This window comes from Calonectris borealis, chromosome 1 (genome assembly GCF_964195595.1).
Source record: "Calonectris borealis chromosome 1, bCalBor7.hap1.2, whole genome shotgun sequence".
Classification (NCBI taxonomy): Eukaryota; Metazoa; Chordata; class Aves; order Procellariiformes; family Procellariidae; genus Calonectris; species Calonectris borealis.
The window spans coordinates 5,097,667-5,116,480 of record NC_134312.1 but is presented as its reverse complement, the minus strand read 5'-3'; the positions used below and the strand labels follow the sequence as shown (position 1 = coordinate 5,116,480).

Genomic DNA, 18,814 nt, shown 5'->3' with positions numbered 1-18,814 from the left:
CTTCCGGGGCGCCGGCGGCCACTTCCGGCGGGGGCAGCGAGAGGGACGGGGGCAGGGAGGGGGGTGGCGGAGAGTCAGCGCCGCCGCCATGGGGAAGTCGGATTTCCTCAGCCCCAAGGCTATCGCCAACCGTATCAAGTCCAAGGGGCTGCAGAAGCTGCGCTGGTACTGTCAGATGTGCCAGAAGCAGTGCCGCGATGAGGTAAGCTCGCCCCGATGGTGGCTGGGCCTGTGGCGGGGGAGCGCGGCGGGCCCCGATCCCTCGGCGATCCTCAGTGAGGGGGCACGGGGGGCTCCGACCCCCTTGCAGGGAATCCCAGTCCCCTTGGGGGGGAGGGTGTCTCCTGGAGATACGCAGGGGGGTCAGATCTCCTGGGTTGGGGTCCTCAGTCCCCTTGTGGGGGCTCCGATCTCACTTGTAAGCGTCCCCAGGCCATTGAGGGGGACACGGGGGGGCTGCGATCGCCCTTGTAGGGGTCCCTGATCCTCTTGTGGGGGCTGCGATTCTGTTAGGGGGTATGGGGCCTCATAACCTTCTTGTGAGTTCCCTAGTCCCTTTCCAGGGGGGTACAAGGCTGACTCAGATTTCCCTTTTAAGTGTTCCCAGTCTCTTTGTGGGGGCTCTGATCCCATCTGTGGGTGTGATCCTTCTAGGGAGTATCCTGGCCTCATTTGCTGGGAGCACAGGGAGCCTCAACTGTCTTTAGGAGAGCATTGGAGAGGGCCCTTATTCCCCTTAGGGGGTCCCCAGTCCCTCTTGTATGGACCACGGTCCCCGTGGGGGCAGATTGGTGGGACCTGGAGGGTTCCCAGTTGTTGGGGGTGGGCCGATCCCTTTGGGATCCCTGTCGTGAATGAGTGATTTAGAGGCCGCTTAAAGAATCACCGTCAAAATCACCGTCAAATCACCATGGGAGTCCTCATCCACTTTGGAGAAAGCATGTTGGCCCTGATCCATCTTTGGGGATGTTTAATCCCCTGCAGAGTGACTGATCAACACAGGGTGAGAGGGAGCACAGGGTGGCCCCAGACTCCCTGTGGAGGGATGATTCCCTCATATACACCTTGAGAGGCTGATGGGGGTAAGAATTAGGTGGCTTCCATCCACCTTAGCGTAGCCATGATTTCCCTTGGGGACAGGGTGGGTGCGGTGACATGCCCAAGGGGATTCACGTCTGGAGCACTGTGAGGTCTCTTTTCATAGAATCATAGAAACTTAGAATCATAGAATGGTTGGATTGAAAGGAACCTTTAAAGGTCATCTAGAATCATAGAATCATAGAATCATACAGGTTGGAAAAGACCTCTAAGATCATCGTGTCCAACCGTCAACCCAACACACCATGTCCACTAAACCATGTCCCTAAGGGCCTCATCTACACGTCTTTTAAATACCTCCAGGGATGGTGACTCCACCACTTCCCTGGGCAGCCTGTTCCAAGGCCTGACCACTCTTTCAGTAAAGAAATTTCTCCTAATGTCCAATCTAGTCCAACCCCCCTGCCATGGGCAGGGACATCTTCAGCTAGATCAGGTTGCTCAGAGCCCTGTCCAACCTGACCTTGAATGTTCCCAGGGATGGGGCATCTCCCACCTCTCTGGGCAACCTGGGCCAGTGTTTCACCACCCTCATTGTAAAAAATATCTTCCTTCTATCTAGTCTAAATCTACCCTGTTTTAGTTTAAAACCATTCCCCCTTGTCCTGTCGCAACAGGCCCTGCTAAAAAGTCTGTCCCCACCTTTCTTATAAGCCCCCTTTAAGTACTGAAAGGCCGCAGTAAGGTCTCCCCGAAGCCTTCTCTTCTCCAGGCTGAACAACCCCAACTCTCTCAGCCTTTCTTCATAGAGGAGGCGTTCCATCCCCCTGATCATTTTTGTGGCCTCCTCTGGACCCGCTCCAACAGGTCCATGTCTGTCTTTTACTGAGGTTTCCTTCCTTCTGATTCTGGCTCGGTTTCTTCCCTTCTTCTCCTCTTATGAAGAAAAGCTTTTTCTCTGAAGCTTCCCCCTCTTCTTTTCACTTGTCTATTCACTTGGACCCAGATGCCTGTGGGATGTGAGTGTCCTCTTCTTCCTGATTTCCACCAGAGTTGTGCTCCAAAAGTATCTCCGCTTGGGCTAACTGTGCTTTTAATTTTCCATTCTCCATGAATAGCCTCTTTAATGTGCCTTAGAGAAGAGAAGTAAAGCATCCTGTGGATGTTTAATTGTCTCGTTCTTCAGCTGTTCCTGCCCCCCTCTCCCTTTCACCCAAGAAGCTCAAATCCTATTCTCTTCCCAGTGGCTACAAGCAAAAAAGCTTCACTGCGTTACAACCAGATCTTTTTATAAGGGGGAACAGGGCTCCCGTGGCATGAAATTTGCTGTAGATTTAATCATATTGTGATGAAAGAGCATTATATTAGACAAAAAAAGGATGCGGTCAAACATCCTATGTTGGGGTGCTTTTAGGGGAGCTCTGATGACTTCAACCCTGTGTCAGAGGTGGCCAAACGACCACTGTCCATAGCTTGAGCGCTCCCAGGACACCGTCTCCTCCTTACACACATTTGTCGTCAGTGTTGGTCAGGTAGGGAGCCAGTAGATATTTCCAGTGCTCTTGCACAAGTGCCTGGGACGGGTCCTGGGTGGACCTGAGTGGTGCCCCGTCAATCCCGTTCCACATGGGACGAAGAGGACTGCTTGGAATGTCCTGTCTCGTAGCCCCTTTCACAGTTTGTCTGAAGGCTCTTGGCCTTGGGAAGAGTTTTGTTTCTGGCTTGCCCAAACAAACCACTCTGTGTCGGGAGGAACAACTATCTTGTGTAGGCTATGGCTGAGTTAAGGTGTTTTCTGTGGAGCCTCCAAGAAATTTCACTTATAAAACGTTATTTTTAATACTCTTCAGCTGTGCGAGTGTTGCAAATTGAGACAAAGACAGACAAAGTATTTATTTTTGTTTTATAGAATGGCTTCAAATGTCATTGCATGTCTGAGTCCCACCAGAGGCAATTGCTGCTGGCTTCTGAAAATCCTCAGCAATTCATGGATTACTTTTCTGAGTAAGTTTGCTACATATTCTTACCCAGGTCTTCATTCCTGTGTCACGTCTGCGCAGCCATACCTCTAAGGCCCAATCATGTCCCGTTGAAGACGCTTTATTCTGATACATTTTAGTGTCAGCTCTTTTTTTAATGGCAGTTTGAAAATTTAGGGCGATGTCACTTTTGAACACATGTAAGAGGTTTCAGGGAGCTGTGATGTTTAATCAAATTTGACAGTTTATGCCGTGTCTGAATCCCGTTTTAAGTTGCTCTATGTAACAAAGTACGTCATCGTTCTGCCCCAGCTAACGCAGGGGCAGAGTTACACGCAGAGTTACAAAGAGCTAGAAGAACCATTACAGAGGGATAACAAGCCAGGGGTGTGACTAACGTCCCACAGTTTCCCCCAGTCCTTTGTCCAGCTGACCTACATGACAGCTGGGTTGACTGGAGCTGTCTTCAGCACGAGTCTGAAGCTCTTGAATTAGCAGTGAGATGAGTGATCAGTCTGCCCCTTCTACCACTGCTGCCCTTCGTCCTGCCCTGTGTTTTGTGTCAGTCAGCCTGGGAAGATACCTGGTAATGAAATACCAGCAATTAGTGGGAAGTGTTTAGATTTCGTTCTTTTCCATTCTATCCCTTTGAAAGGGTATTATCCTTCTGAAGATTTAACTTGTATGTGCAGGTACCGTATTGTGTTTCTTTGTGCTTACATACTGCATTTAACGCTACTTTACTGAAAAAGGGAAAGGAGTGTCTGAATTTCGTTATGCTCAGTTCAAAAGAATACTCATTTTTATGCTGCAGATATTTCATTGTCAATGATGATAGAAAATTGTTTTGTAACCATTGAAATTTTACTGAATTACTTTCTTTTTATCCCCCAAGGGAGTTCCGAAATGATTTCCTAGAACTGCTCAGGAGGCGATTTGGTAAATATTTTGCTGTTTGTTTGTTTGTTTGTTTTTAATGTCTTTTATTAGTTCAGTGCAAGAAGTTTTGGTTGCTTTCTCCTAGGTCCCATATTTATATTTAATAATAATAATTCTGTATTTCAGGAACAAAAAGAGTCCACAATAATATTGTGTACAATGAATATATCAGTCATCGAGAACACATCCACATGAATGCCACACAGTGGGAGACACTGACTGATTTTACTAAATGGCTGGGGAGAGAAGGTAAATGTAGTTGCTCAGGGTTGGGAAGTTTTAAAATTATTGGGTAATTGCATTGCTGATAAGTGATCAGTAAACATTTATGTTAGTTCTCCCTTTTCCTTTTTCTTTCTTCCCCTCCTCTCCTGTCCAAACATATTTCTGTGCTAATCATTAGGAATTTGCTTATGAAAAATGTCAGAAGTCTGGGATAAATGCATCAATTATGAACCTTTCTTTGTTTCATCTGTGGTCTATATTTACTGGAGATATTGCTAAATTCTAAATCAACTTCCAACAGTTGCCGTTTAAAAATTACAAACTATGATAGAACATTTCTTATGACTACAGAGTCCTTCCGTATTTAAGGTGACAAGAAGCAAGCAGTCATTTTCGTTCCTGGCCTAGTGAAAGGGTTAAAGCTTGAGATCTGCAGATTTGTGTTCAGCGGGAGGAAGAGGGGTTAAATGGCACTGTGGTATGACAGAAAGTTTACTTTGGCTCTGATTGCCCGTGTCCTACAGGATACGTTCATGAGTCATATAGTGTTTGAAAAGTCACTGTAGTGAGAGTTAGTAACAATGGCATAGCATAGTAAAGTTTCCTCTAGTATGATGCTATGAGTGTGTATTGTTTAGATATGTTAGATTTCTGTTTTCTTTCTTGTTAAAACAGTGGGAAGGAAACATTTTCTTCAATAAGGAAAGTATTATAAAACACTCCGCTTTATTATGTACTCTGGCCTATTTCCAGATAGAACCGTCTAGCTGAAGGGCAGAAACAGATACTAAAGATAATTCAAAGTCAATTTTACCAGGCCAGTCAGGGGTACATTGTCTCTGGTAAAGTATCTGCATTGTTATAGTGAACATGGACTATGAAAATGATCTTGATATTTTCTTTGTCCTTTGCTTGCTTTTGTGAGTATTAATCTTACTTTATCTTGCATTGACTTTTTAGGTCTTTGCAAGGTTGATGAGACTCCAAAAGGCTGGTATATTCAATATATTGATAGGGACCCAGAGACTATTCGCAGGCAACAAGAACAAGAGAGGAAGAAGAAACAGGACCTTGATGATGAAGAAAAAACTGCTAAATTCATTGAACAACAAGTTAGAAGAGGTTTGGAGGGGAAAGAACTGGTGAGGAAAATTGCGCTGTATGTCAACCTTCAGCTCAAAACTCCTCTTGGTTAAGCTAATGATGATCCTTGCACTGGTATTTCCTTTGCAGTCATTTAAAAGATGATGAGTAAGCTTCATGCTTCAGGTTACAAGCTCATCACCAGTTCAAACTGGGGAACAGTGGGCATATTTGTCTGCATTGCTGTTCTTTTCTAAGCCACAAGGAATCGTCTTCTCCCAGATACTTCCAATAGCAGCCTTGACTAACGTGTTTCTGCTGAAATTGCAACTTGTTACCGCTTGCTGGTGGTTTTTACAGCTGATGAACATCAAGGTCTCTATGGAATCACAGTTTCGAAAAATAAATGAGTAAAAGAAAGCAGAGGTTTCAGCTCCTTTTAGATTTGATGTGATTTTGAAATCTACTAGAATTGTATCTTGTGGCTCTAGTGCCTGATCCTGGCCATTTCAGACTTTGATTTAGACTGTCTTCTTCCATACCTGAATCACCACATCAGTTCACTTACGTTCTGAATTTTCTGCTATACAGTTATCTTAGATTATAACCTGCTCTGGAGTAAAACTTGGTCTTACTTTGTACCTGGCTTGCTTTAGTACTAAAGGAGTAATAATTATTGCTCTTCAAGTGATTAGTGATTTAAAAATCACTCTTGAATTTAGGAAGGGAGAATCAACAACATAGTAACCAGCATGGCGTGTCTTCCTTTATGGTATTTCACAACTTTTAGGGCTGTAAATAACTAAGTACCTTGTACAGTGGGGAAGCTGAGATAAATAGCCAGGAGGGGCTGACACAATCAAATCCGCATAGTGGAAAGTTTTATTTTGATAGTGCTGGTGTGGTATTTGTGATCTGTTTGTTTGGCATCATTCCATGACTTCCATACACGTTGTTGCCTGGGACTGGAACCTCCCATTTGATCCTGGGTATTGATAGGTACATTTAAATGCTGTTGTAAACAATTATCTTTTTCTTAATTTAAAACTAATTGAAATTTAAATGGTCTGAGCCTTTGGTGCTAAAAATTTGGAAAGATTCCAGAATTTCCTTCTTTGAGTTATCAGTCTGTCCAGAAAGCAGTCTAATCATGCTGGCTCAAATAGAGAAAACTGCTACAGTAAGGCCACTTTCCTTTCATGCTGGAATCAAGCAAGTTTAGGCAGCGTCTCTGTAGAGTGTGTTAATTAGAGAATTTTGCACAGGAGCCTGTAATGAGATAATGTTTTCAATTTATAATCTTCTTATGAATCAAGCCAGGTTGAATATTACAGTTACTTATAATAATCTCGCAGTAGTCTGTAAAACTGAGCTAATCAATGATCACCAAAAAATATCTTGGCTCAGTTTTCTGTTTGACTCTTGAAATGTGTTTTGTGTTTTTTTTGGCAGGAAAAGCCAGTCTATACTGAACTGAACAGAGAAAGTGAAGAAGAAAAAGGTAACCAGATTTTGATATATGTAGTTTTCTAGAACCTACTGAAGCTGATTTTGTGATTAAAACAAGATGAGCGCTGAGGCCTGCTTGGTGCTTCATAAAGTGCTTTGAGATCAGTTATAAAGAGCACTGGAATATGGAAATACAGAGTATTCTTTCTTATAAAGTTTAAAGTAATTTATTTTAAAAGCTGAACCAAAACATAGATCAGTAAATATTTTCAAATTTATGATCTTTTCCATTTGCAGATTTTTAAAATTGTAACATCCTTCAATGCAGTTATTTTTAAAGATAGAAATAGAGTAATGTCTTTTTATTTTTTAGTTACATTTAATTTAAACAAAGGAGCAAGTACTTCAATAGCAGCATCTTCTAAAACAAGGTGAGAAAAGAATTTAAGGGCAACCCTTACTGTTGCAAAGCACTTATATGATAATGATATTTGTATGGGCATGAAGATGCATCTTGTCCTGAAATATCTGGAGTCTAATATCTCATCCTGTCATGTTATTCAGGAGGAGATACTACGTGACTTCATGATTCCTTTTTTATTTTAAATGGATGAATGGGTTTCTTAAGTGTGTGCTGTGAGGAGCCTTCTTGAATTCACGATGGTTCATGGCAGATGCCTATAGAATAACAGGCAGTTATAGGTTCCTCTGAGAAGATACCGTTATGTGAAAGGGTGGATAAGGGATCCAATCAAAGCATTCGAAGTGGATGCCATCTAGTCCCAGCTGCCTCCTATGAATGGGTATTCATGACTTGTTAATTTTGGTTCCTAAAGGTTTGATTGCCATGTCTAATTGGGGGTAGTACTTTCTCTGATAATCATTTAAGAAGCCGAACCTACCTGATGTAAATCTTTCTGAAGCTCATGAATTTAATTGTCATCATATAACCACGAGCAACGCAGGGCAAAAGGGATCAATAATGCAAACCATACTGACTTATGGCAGTCTGTGAAACTGCTTGATGAGCAGTACATCTTTTCATGTGAGGCAATATTGTAATTAAATGTATTGCAGGTAAAACGAAAGCTTTCCTCTCATCACAAGCTCAGCTCTTAGATAAGGTATCTGATGGGAGACATGCCAGGCAGAAAATGAGACAATATAGTAGTTCTTTGCAATAATAGATACAGATTTCAGGCTTTGAGGAAAACTTGTAAATTATCCCTGAGCATTGAGTTGTGTTTAAGATGAGTCTGAAACTTAACGCAGACACTCACTTGAATAGTTTCAGTGAGGAGTACTTAGGGTGCTTACTAAAATTTGTCTGAATGTGAAATCGTATATCAAGTAGTCTAATTTTTTCATAGCATATGACAGATACTTGTCTGTAAGGTCTGTAATGGTAGTATAGAAGCAAAATTAGGATACCCAGTTGACGGTAAAGTGACCAGACTGTGGTTTATGTGTCACTGGTGATACAGGAGTTGTATATGGAAACTGCTTCCTCATGTCAATGTAAAGGTGTGTTCTGCAGGTGTGAGATACGTTGGCTGTTACTGAGGAACAGTTGAGTTCGACCTGATGTCCAGTACCCCAGTGCAGCGTGCAGTAGGACTTCCTGGCTTCCCACCTTCTCTGCTCATACACAGCACAAACTACAGAAACCTGGCACTTGTATTTCTTAGCGGGGTGCAGAAACAGGACCAGGAGATCATAGGTAGTGGATGGTGGAGTTTTGGGGGCATCTGGATACTGGTAGTTGGGTACAGAGATGGAGTTGGAGCCTTGCTGAGAAGGGGAGCGAGAGGGGAGGTGTGCCTTCCCTTCAATGTCCGTGTGGCTGACATGGAGATAGGAGTCACCACTGCTGCTGCGGGCACAGCTTCTGATGCTGACTGCCCTTGAGCAAACTGGGAGCCCTGGGCTTACTTTTTTCCCCTCAAGAACTTACATCCTCAAATCCCTGCTTAACTCACTCAGTGGACAAGTAAGATTAGAATTACTTCTAATTAAGGAATGAACAGAAGCTACTATCAAGGTCACCGACTCCTGTCTGCAGTATTGCAAACGTACCAGCGTACAGTCCTGTCCGCACACTGATCAGCCTCCGTTGTACACAGTTAGGGTCTCCCCAGCCCTAGAATCCCAAGGGAAGATCCTTCAAAACCTGTTTGCTCTGATGGTTAGGACCTTGTCTGTAATTTCCCAGGTAAATGTAGTCATGGCCAGTTTATACCAGTTGCTTTCATGTTGCTATGGGCGTTTAACATAAATAGTTGTTTTTCTCCCTGGTGTTTGCTTTCTCAGACAATGTATTTGTAGAGTTTTAGCCTCTCAGCCTTCACTGTGCTGTACAAGGCCTGCACGGTGCTGGCCTCATCTCCCCATTCCCCTGATCCGCTGAATATCCCTTCCTTGTCCTTGTTCCAGTTTCAGCTAATCTTGAACAGGGGAGCTGATCGAATTTGTGCATGCTGCAAATGAAACGTCACCATGGCTTATACAAGGCACTAATGCTTGTCTGTCTTGATGCTCCCTAGGATTGCATTTGACTCTTTCATGACTGGTCTACACTGGTAGCTGTCATCTGTGATTATAGCCTGACCCCTTTCTACTTTTGTTGTTCTTAAACAGCTCCCAGTAGATAGAAGGTAATCAGAGGAAACTTTTCCAAAGTATGTGAGCTTGCATAATGTGCTGTTGAATTTTGTTTTTTTCAAACATAGTTTTCAAGATAAACCAGTCCCTTCTGGTGTCCAGTTCTTTCTTGTGTCCTCCACATTGAATGGCACACCTGAACAGTGTTGGTGGTCTCGCACTCTTGACCCAGGATCCTTAATGAATATGTCAAATAAGATTTGTTTTAGTATTGACACCCAGGAATCCCTTAGTAACCTCACAGCTAGATGTGTTTTCCTTCTTAAATATGGGCACTGCAGTTGTTATGTTTTAATTGTATGTTACCCTTTATGAGATTTTATTTGAAGTACTTGCTATTGGATTTGTGATTTAATGTGCTTTTTCTTCTAGAACTCTGCTATGGAGATTATCCAGTCGTCCTTTGAAATACAATTATTTTTCTCTCAATTTTGTTTCTACTGCCATTTCTGTCTCTTCATTCCCATTAAGTATCTTCACTTTGCTAGTATATTGAACGTCCTCCCCACAGGCAGAACACGCCATTTGTTGTAAGGCCATACTAATATTACATTACTATCCACCTCGTAGCAGCCTTATCTTTCTGGATGAGAGAACACCTAAATTTTTTTACTGCATTCAAATGTCTTTTATAGAAATGGCTTAACTCAAGCTGCCTTTAGGCAGTTCTCACTTCACCTAGATGTTCCCTGATCCCTGAGATGTAACTTTTTGTGCCGATTACTCTTTTCTTTCATAACTTGTAGGCTGTTTGCCTATTTTGAGTACAATTGTGAAGATGGTATTTATTTGCTGGGTGTGGAGTCCTTTTCTGTAGATTCCCATGTATTTTCTCCCTCTGACGGATGGGTTAAGTATCTGTCTGGAAGGAGTTCTAGACGTCTGCCATGTTTGAGAGTTGCTCTGTCCAGGTGGCTTCTCCAAAGCCACAAGTTTCAAATTTGAAAACCTTATTTGCAGACCTGCTTTTGTCTTCTCCATTGAACTCAAGCCCCCGATCAACTCTGCTTTTGCACTGGTGAACCGATCGTTAGGTTGTTTTCATTCTGCTGGACTGCTAGCAGCAAACGTCAGTGGACATGGAGTTTACAACTCAAGGAGATCAGTTCTAGCTGCCAAATGCAGTCCTAGAGAAAGAGGCATGCAGGGTCTGGAAGGTGACTTGCACAACTGAAATTAAATAGATCAGCAGGCTTTTTTGCACAACCAGCTCTTCAAATGCATCTTGGTAGAGGAGACAATTTAAGGTCTGCTGTGAAAACACCATCTTACTCTTCCAGCAGTGTCCTTGGACCGAATGCACTGAAGATGGTGGAAGGGGCAGTTAAAAGAAAAGAATCAGCTCATAGCTCTGGTCAGTCCAAAGAGAAAAAGAAGAAATCTGCACTGGATGAGATTATGGAGGTAATAATCATGCAGGATCTGTGTCTTTATAACCCCGTGCCTATGGCTATGACCACTTTACCAGGGCGTCCCTTTGAAGTGACCTCAGACCTTCAGTTCATGTGGAATTCAGACTTTTATCAGGCAAAATTATTTCACTTCCTCATTAAAACTGGTTTCTGCTGCTCATCTGTGCCTATTCCCCAGACGACTGAGATGTTGGAAGTAAAGGAATACAGATTTTGGAAGAGAAGAAAATACCTAGAAACACTTGACAAAAACAAATATAAATCATCATTTTATAATGGATTCCTGGATCTCATCAGATTGATTTTTATGCAGCAAGCACACACTGACTTACCTTATCTAGTTTTGGGTTTTTTTTTATTCCCCACTTCATGTGGGCCTGGAGAATTGGTTCAGCTTTTCAAAGGCATGGGAAAGCTGCAGTGAAAGAAGGAAGTAAATGGTGATTATTTGTTGTTGTTCTGTAGCTTGAAGAGGAGAAGAAAAGAACATCTCGAAGAGACTACTGGTTGCAGCCTGTAAGTGTCTTAAAAATTATTATTATACTAAATACAACCAATTCTGCATCTCTAAAGCCGCTATTGATTTGTGTAAAGATCCAAAAGCAGATTCCAAACTAAATTCACTCTTATTTTCCAAGCTGCCAAATGTGAAATATTACAGTATCTGAGAAGAATTACTCTTCTGGTTGAGCATGATCTGCAGCCTGAAGCGTCTTATGCCTGATTGCAGATGGGGTGGAATTCTCTAATTAAAAAGTTGGTACTGTGAGTCTCTACAGATCATGTTTAAATCATGATGTTACTTACAGCCCTCTTCTTTCTACACCCGTAGTTGGCACACGCAGAGATGTAGAAGTCAACATCAGCCTTTGAGCTGAGAGACCTCATCTCAGCTTCTACTTATTGACTGGACTTCTAGATCAGGAAGTTCTGCCTTTGACCCATTGTGGGCTGTCACATTATATCCTGAATTCAAGTGTAACTGTACTTGTAAAACAAAAAAAAAAGTCTTGAGAGATACTACTTTGAGGCAATAATTCGAGGATAAAGACAAGTTGCTGAGTCTTTACTATCATTGCTTCCTGCTCTGCGCTGTACGGTCCGTAGTTGGAGTCAGAGTGGCCTGAATGTGCAATTAGTTTAGATTGTGTAGTTGTTTGTATATTTTGGCATTTTATTTTTTTTTCTCCTTTCAAATCTTCCAGGAAATCATTGTAAAAATTGTAACAAAAAAGCTTGGAGAGAAGTATCACAAGAAGAAAGCAGTTGTTAAGGTAAAGTGTGCAAATGGAAGCATGTGGCTTTTCTGGTATCAGATGACTTCAGAAATTTTGTTTCACTGTGCAAGTTGTTCAGCCTTAAGTCAACACCGACAGGAGCTGAAATGTCACCTGAACTTTACTGGGACTTATTCTGGGCAGGGAGTGAATTGGTTTAATGCATTGGTTTAATGGCATTTACTCAGTGATTCTTTCTTAAGTGCTGTTTTATCTTGCATAGTTTGTCCCTATTAACACATCTATCGTGGAGAATAGACACTTTGTCAGTGTGATATGACCAAGAGCAGTGCAATTGCATTTTAATCTCAGACTAGTCAGTTTTGCACTAATATTTAAGCGGCAGGCTGCCTTTGAGCAAGATCCAATTTGCATACAAAATCTTCAAGCGGTAAGCCTTGCTCTGTTGTTGGGAAGTGCTTTCTTTTAGCCTCTGCCAGTGAAACGATGCTGTACTAGGTAGCCCAAAGCTCAACAGTCTCTGGCGAGAGCGCCGAAGGCGACACCCAGGTGTGTTTTGAATGATTGACAGGAGTGTGTAGAGCTCAGAATCACAGCTGGTTTTGGGAGGCATCTGGGAGGGTTTATGAGTCCCAATGGCTGTCTGCCACTGAATATGAGAGGTGGAACATGGTTTATGCTAGGCGCAAAGATGACATTTTGCCTCATTGAGCGGTAGTATCCCAGTTGTCACTCTGTGGCTTCCAGCCAGCTCAGCCTCCCATGGGGGAAGGAAGCCTCTGATTTACTCTCCATCTTTGAGAGAATAGCTAAGATAGCTGACCCGAAGGTTGACAAAACCTTCAGACAAGGCCAGCAAAATTAGTGGTCAACTAGACCAGTCATTGATGTTCAAGAGGAGCCCTTGTAATCCAGCCTTAACTTCAGAGTGGGGCTGGTCAGCAGTTTGTGAAAGCTGGATGCCTTTAGGACAGCTCAGAAGTCCTTGCTGCTTTTGAAAATGTTGAAGTGCAGACTCATGGTCCTGAGTTTGTTAATTTTGAAATGTAAATTTAGAGAAATTTTTTTTATTTTTCTGATTGGCCTCTCCCTTTCATGACAGGAAGTGATTGACAAATATACAGCAGTTGTGAAGATGATTGATTCTGGAGACAAACTGAAGCTTGATCAGACACATCTAGAAACTGTAATACCAGCACCAGGTACAGCTGTTTCGTTTGGTTTTCAGCTTAGCTGTCACTGCAAAACTTATATTTCAGTTCTTTTAAACTATAATTTATCCACTTGAAAGTACCATAACAAGAGCCATCTTGCTCTTGGGACAGCATTTTGTAAGCTGCTCTGATCATTTACCAAGCATCCTCTGGTTACTTTCTGGGGAATTATTACATAGCTTCTGCTTTGAGTCTTCACGGTCCCTTCTCGTAAGAATTAGATTCTTCTCTGAGAAGACAGAAGTGCTTTAGGAATCAGTTCATTTGACGAGATGAAAGCATCTCTCTTCAGCTGCCGGGAAGCATCTCTGGGAGCCCTAGGGAGCCCTTGGTCATATTTATCCTGTATCTTCCCTCCAAAGTCGTGCCTTGAATAGCCGTGGGTACTTGGCAAAGCTTACCGCATCTCCTGTTTGGTCACTGGCGTGTCTTTGGCTGGTGCACATTGATGTTTGTGTGCAGCATCTGACCATATTTCAGGGAACTGTCAGGGTAGCAGTAAGCAGAACACTGTCAGCGTAGGGGAAACAGGATGTAGGATTTTGGGATTCACAGATTCTTCAGCAGACCTGCTGCATTTCTGCATTTCTGCAGCTGGTGAAGAGCCGGTTGATGCTGTCCGCGAGTGCTCTTTAGCATAATGGTACTCATAATGTACAGAGCATAATGGCTCTGCCCACACTTGCACTAGGATTGATGCCCTGTAGGGACTGCCTGTGTGAGACAGAAGGCAAAAAGGAGGTACACTGAGCCATTAGCACAGGGAATGGGACATGGGAGAAACAGCTTTGGCTTCTTTCCCGATGTAATTTCAGTGGTTTCTGCCCGTAGTATCAGCGTAGCCTGGAGCAGTAAGCTCAGGTGCGCTTTGGAAACGGGCAGGCTGTAAGGCAAAGCTGGGTGCTGCTTGCTGGAGCTGCTAGCAGAAACCTTCCCTCCCTCAGCTGTCAGTGGAGTTGAAGACAACTCCATCAAAAGAAGTCGGGAGCCCTGTTGTGTAACCGTTTTCCTATTTCTCATTTCAGGCAAGAAAGTGATGGTGTTAAATGGTGGTTACAGGGGAAATGAAGGCATCTTGGAATCTATCAATGAAAAGAGGTTTTCAGCGACAATAATCATCGACTCTGTGAGTATCAAATGCTGCAAGATCTCGTTTGCGTAGAGCGCTTTTCAGCTGTACATTGGGGAGCTTTCACAAAGAAAGATGGAATCATTAATCCTGTCTTACAGGTGGGATTTATGGTGTGCAAAATGCTGCGGTCACCCCCTGCCTATTCCCAACCAGTAGGGAAACAGCCACATATTCCTCATTGCAGACTAATGCTCTGCTGTTTGCCTTTAAAAAGATGCCAGGATGCTGAATTTGGCAAGTTTTGAACTTGAAAGAGACATGCAAAATATTTTGTATGTTTGTTTTGAATGTGGCTGGTGTTGTACTATTTTGTGGGAAGGTAAAAATGTGAAATATGCAAGGAGGTGAATTTTCTCCTGCCTTTTCCAAACTGAACGTGGGGCTTTATGTGCTTATTTGTTGTCTTGTTTATGGTTAACGATTACGGTTCTTTTTTTGTTGTTGTTGTTTTTTTACCTACCACTTTCTCTCGGCTAAAATTAGGCTATGTCATCATGTCTGTCTGCGTGGCTACTTCTTTGTTCTCCTCTGCAAAACCAATCTTTAAACTCACTGATATGGCAGAGAGGATATTGGCTCACAGTCAGATGTCTTAAAACAGCTTGCAGGAGAGAGACCCGGTTAGGATCCCGTGCAGAGAAGGGCTGCAGAAATTCAGCCCATATTGGATTCTTGGGAAGAGACTGGACAAGTGTCCTAACGCAGAAGGAGCTTTGGCTAAACAGAAAAGTAGTCGTCGTGCTTTTACTGTGTGCAGCACTGAGTAAAAACACTAAAGCCCATGATTTCCAGTGCTATTCACTTTGGTTATGCTTCTTGAAAAATGTCTAAATGTGGCGAGATTTCATACGGTCCCTTTAGCTATCTTGCTTTAAACTCCCTGTTGCGATTTAAACAAACAAACAAGTTTATGTTTTGATCTTATTTCTTACACTACGTTATTCTCCAGGGACCTTTAAAAGGACGGCGAGTTGAAGATATCCAGTATGAAGACATTTCCAAACTCGCCTGAGGTGCTAATCATGGATCAGAGAAGATTTTGGTTCCCAAAAACATCTTTCTGGCATCTTGCAGGCAGACACAAGACTCTACCATGTCAGGGTTTTGATTGTGCGTGTGTATGTATTTATAATGTATATAGAAATTAACCACAAGCAAACTGGATTTATTTAAAGATCACTATGGATTTGTTACATAAAGTGTTTGTGGAAATCTTATCAGTGGAAATACTTCATCTGATTCTATACCAAAGTTATGTTATAATATTTGGTTCAATTTCCTTTTGTAAAATATAGCAGATAGCTGCAAGCTGGAGTATTTTATTTACTGAAGTATCTTAGCAGTTCCGTAAGAGAGAGAATTACCTACAAATAGCTGCTTGAGGCAGGCAGCGTGTGTCGGAGCCAGTGGAGTTTAAACAACACACTTCTCAAGCTGCAGCCAAAATTGAGTTCTGGCTGCAGGAACAAGGGAAGGGATTAAGAGAATAGCAGGAAGGTAACAGTGCTGCAAGGGATTATTTTCCTGGCTGTTGTAAGAGTGGTCTGGTTTATTAAGTGCTGCCACCAACTTATTTTTGGTTAGCACATCAGCGATAGCAGAATGCAAGTCATCACTCCTCCGTCATCTTGTTTGTCAGGGTTCCTAATAATACTAATATGCAATTTATCCTCTCATGGACTCCAAGACAGACGTTACTTGTGGGGGTTCTAGGATGCCAGCCAAAGCGTGCGCAGATACGAATTGATGATTGCTGTTTTGGTTTTCCAGAGCCTTTCCCTTTGTTCATGCTTCCATTGTTGCTCTGCTACATGAGTAACATTACGCACGCTAAATGATGTAACGTTACTTTTTTATTTTTTTAAAAATGTCACATTTTGTACAATATTTAATTTCTAAGGCAGTTCAGGAATAAACATAAGCCTTTCTTAGTTCAGTGTATTTCTTATCAGCCTTTTAAACGCGTGAGGCGTCTGTTGGTTTATGTCCACCAAAGAGCACAGTAAAGCGCCCAGCCGGTGCACTGCCTTCTTTCTGTAAAAGAAAGACGCGAGTGGTCCTGGCGAAGTACAAACCATCACCTGATGTCCGGTCTGCCCCTGGCGAGGCTGTGTGTCTCTGGAACCCGATGGGAAGAAAACCGACCCCCTACCCTTCGGAGGAGCTCTCAGCTGAGGGTTGCAGAGGGCAGGATGCTGTCGTGATGTGCACATCGGTTTTGTGGCAGTTTAAAGGTTCAAGGTCGCTCGAGGCAAATGTCACTGTTCTTGTCCCTTGCCTTGCCTCAAAGGGTCGCTGTCTTGTTGATCTGTGGTTTCCAGGGGACCCCTGCAGGAAAACTGAAAGACTGCAGAGGTTTAGTGAAAGGGCTGCTGTCTGCAGTAGCCAGAGATCACCTCACACAGGACGTCAAACGGCTTTCCGGGGACCCCGGATGGAAACGCGGGGCAGAGTCAAGCAGTAATGCAGTATCTAAGGAACGGAGAATTATGGGGCGGGAACTGGAGGCAGGAGAGACACTTTTCTCTAAATTCAGGCTCTTTGTGCAGCCTGGGTTGTGTAAACAGCTCTGCCCCTTCTCAAGGAACAGGTACGGAGTGAGAAGAGGGATGTAGGAGAGTAGTGAGGATAAGTGAAAGAACAGAACAGCTTCTGTTCCACTGAAAATCATTACACTTAAAATTCTGGAGCCTGAAAAGTTAAAGTGAATATAATAGACATGTTAAGTTACGCATTCTGTGGAGATGAACAGAGAATGATTATTCACTGCCTGTATTCACGTACAAGCTGGGAAACAGACAGTGGAATTACTGATTTGGGGATTTAAAACCACACCTCAGGTTTTTCCTCCCCCCACAGGGCCTAGTTAAACTGGGGAGCTCACTGCTGCGGGGTGTTGTGGGGGCCAAAGCTAATAAATGAGTTCAAAGAAGCAATGAATGGTTTGTAGGGAAGCTGCGTACACTTCTGAGAGTTACTTTGAAGAGACACTTAACAGACATTAATCCTCTCACTCTGACACCATGGCTGCAAGAAAGGTCATGTACCAGCCCTTAGTTCATAAGTGAAGGAAACTAAAGTTCAGAATAGCGAGGAGATTACTTGAGTCCCCTTCCTAAATTACGGCTGCTAAGAAGAATGTGGCCAACATTTTTTTCCTGAGGTTGCCTGAAAGCAGAGTTTTAAATCTGTCTCTAGGTACATACACGTGTATTTGTTCCGCCACTGATCTCATTCATTGTTGAGTACTATTGAAGAGTAAGGCGTCTTTTGGGAGCTGATCCCACTGGATGGGAAGTTTTTAGTACTGATGGTGAATTCTATGTAGTCTGAATTTTTCCCGCTTTCCCAGATTTATATCTGGGTGTGAACTCCACTGTGACGTTGAAATTTTCACAAAAAAATAGGCTGGAGGATGTCTCAGACTCATCTAACTCATTTTCCTGCAATATGGCAGCATCAGCTATTTCAAGGACATTCCTCAACCCGTCCTTAAAGACTGGAGACTCCTCATGATACCCACTCCAGAGATACCCATTCCTTTTCTGTTAGCTTTCCCTTACACCTAATGCACATCCTCCTGGCTAGGCTGTAAAACCATTGCTTTTTGCCCCATCCAGCAGTGCGTGAAGTCAAGATTTTCCCAGCAGTCTGAAAAAGCAAGAAGTGTAATTATTAAATCTGGTCATTGTTACCCACGCTCAGGAGCCGCGATGCTGTTACGAGTCTGCTCTGAAATGTGTATAAGAAAACAGCTGAATTTTTTAATGGGGTTTAACATCCACTCGATCAGACACAAGAAGTGCAAGATACCTACTACACCCCAGCATGTCGCTTTATTACAGATTTCATTTTTTAACAGAAAAGGGAGTTACGTTGCTTTGAAACACTGATCATTTATAAAGCAGATGGTGGTGAAGTCACCTTCGGTCCGTCTGGCTTGATAGGCTGACAGCTACTGTTCGGAAGAGTTGTTTGGGCAAGAAGGAGCAGATAAGAATTTTTTATAAGAAACTCGTTTCCTCTTGGAGCATTCAGGGTTTCTTCAGAAAGCTGTACAGGTGGGGGACGAGGTAATCTTTGTAGTGGCCGTCTATGAAACCTTTCCCGCTGTTGTGCACAAACCAGCACTGCACGTCAGTCCCAAGCACGCGGTCCGTCCTGTAGTCCTTCTGCAGTCCCCTGTGAGGAAGAGGCCACCCAAAATGAAGGTCACGGCATGACAGGTAGACAAGACGACATCGATAATCCTGCTCGTTCACGGCGCTGCTCGGCCAAAGTGGCGAGACGTGTGTCTTCCACCAGCAGAGAGTGGAAGCAACCACAAAATGCAATGAATTTTAGAGTTCTATGGCCTCGTGGGCCTTTTTGGGGGGGTCGCAGGCACTTCTAGATGGCCTGTCAGGGGCTGGGCAGCTACACGGACAGACCTGCTCATGCACAA

General features: G+C 43.2%; 2 protein-coding genes across 5 annotated transcripts in view; one reads left to right on the top strand and one right to left on the bottom strand.

The window, feature by feature from the left end:
• The first annotated feature begins 26 nt into the window (after positions 1-26).
• Positions 27-16,306, top strand: KIN (Kin17 DNA and RNA binding protein). 4 transcript variants are annotated; one of them, XM_075143200.1, is made up of 13 exons: positions 27-202; positions 2,948-3,042; positions 3,913-3,956; positions 4,083-4,205; positions 5,142-5,323; positions 6,717-6,765; positions 7,087-7,144; positions 10,658-10,778; positions 11,252-11,302; positions 11,992-12,060; positions 13,127-13,226; positions 14,264-14,364; positions 15,320-16,306. In XM_075143200.1, exons 1-13 carry the CDS (start codon positions 89-91, stop codon positions 15,380-15,382), a joined length of 1,170 nt encoding a protein of 389 aa, XP_074999301.1. In that variant the 5' UTR covers positions 27-88; the 3' UTR covers positions 15,383-16,306. The 4 variants fall into 4 exon arrangements, with proteins under 4 accessions (XP_074999301.1, XP_074999292.1, XP_074999283.1 ...); XM_075143191.1 differs by having other exon boundaries at positions 10,655-10,778; XM_075143182.1 differs by lacking the exons at positions 11,252-11,302; positions 11,992-12,060; positions 13,127-13,226; positions 14,264-14,364; positions 15,320-16,306 and having other exon boundaries at positions 10,658-11,245.
• A 1,804-nt stretch (positions 16,307-18,110) lies between these two features.
• Positions 18,111-18,814, bottom strand: part of ITIH2 (inter-alpha-trypsin inhibitor heavy chain 2) — a 29,695-nt gene continuing 28,991 nt past the window's right edge. Inside the window, exon 21 of the mRNA XM_075143160.1 lies at positions 18,111-18,552. Coding sequence (XP_074999261.1) covers positions 18,405-18,552 — 148 coding nt within the window. The 3' untranslated portion in view covers positions 18,111-18,404. The remainder of the gene's footprint in view (positions 18,553-18,814) is intronic.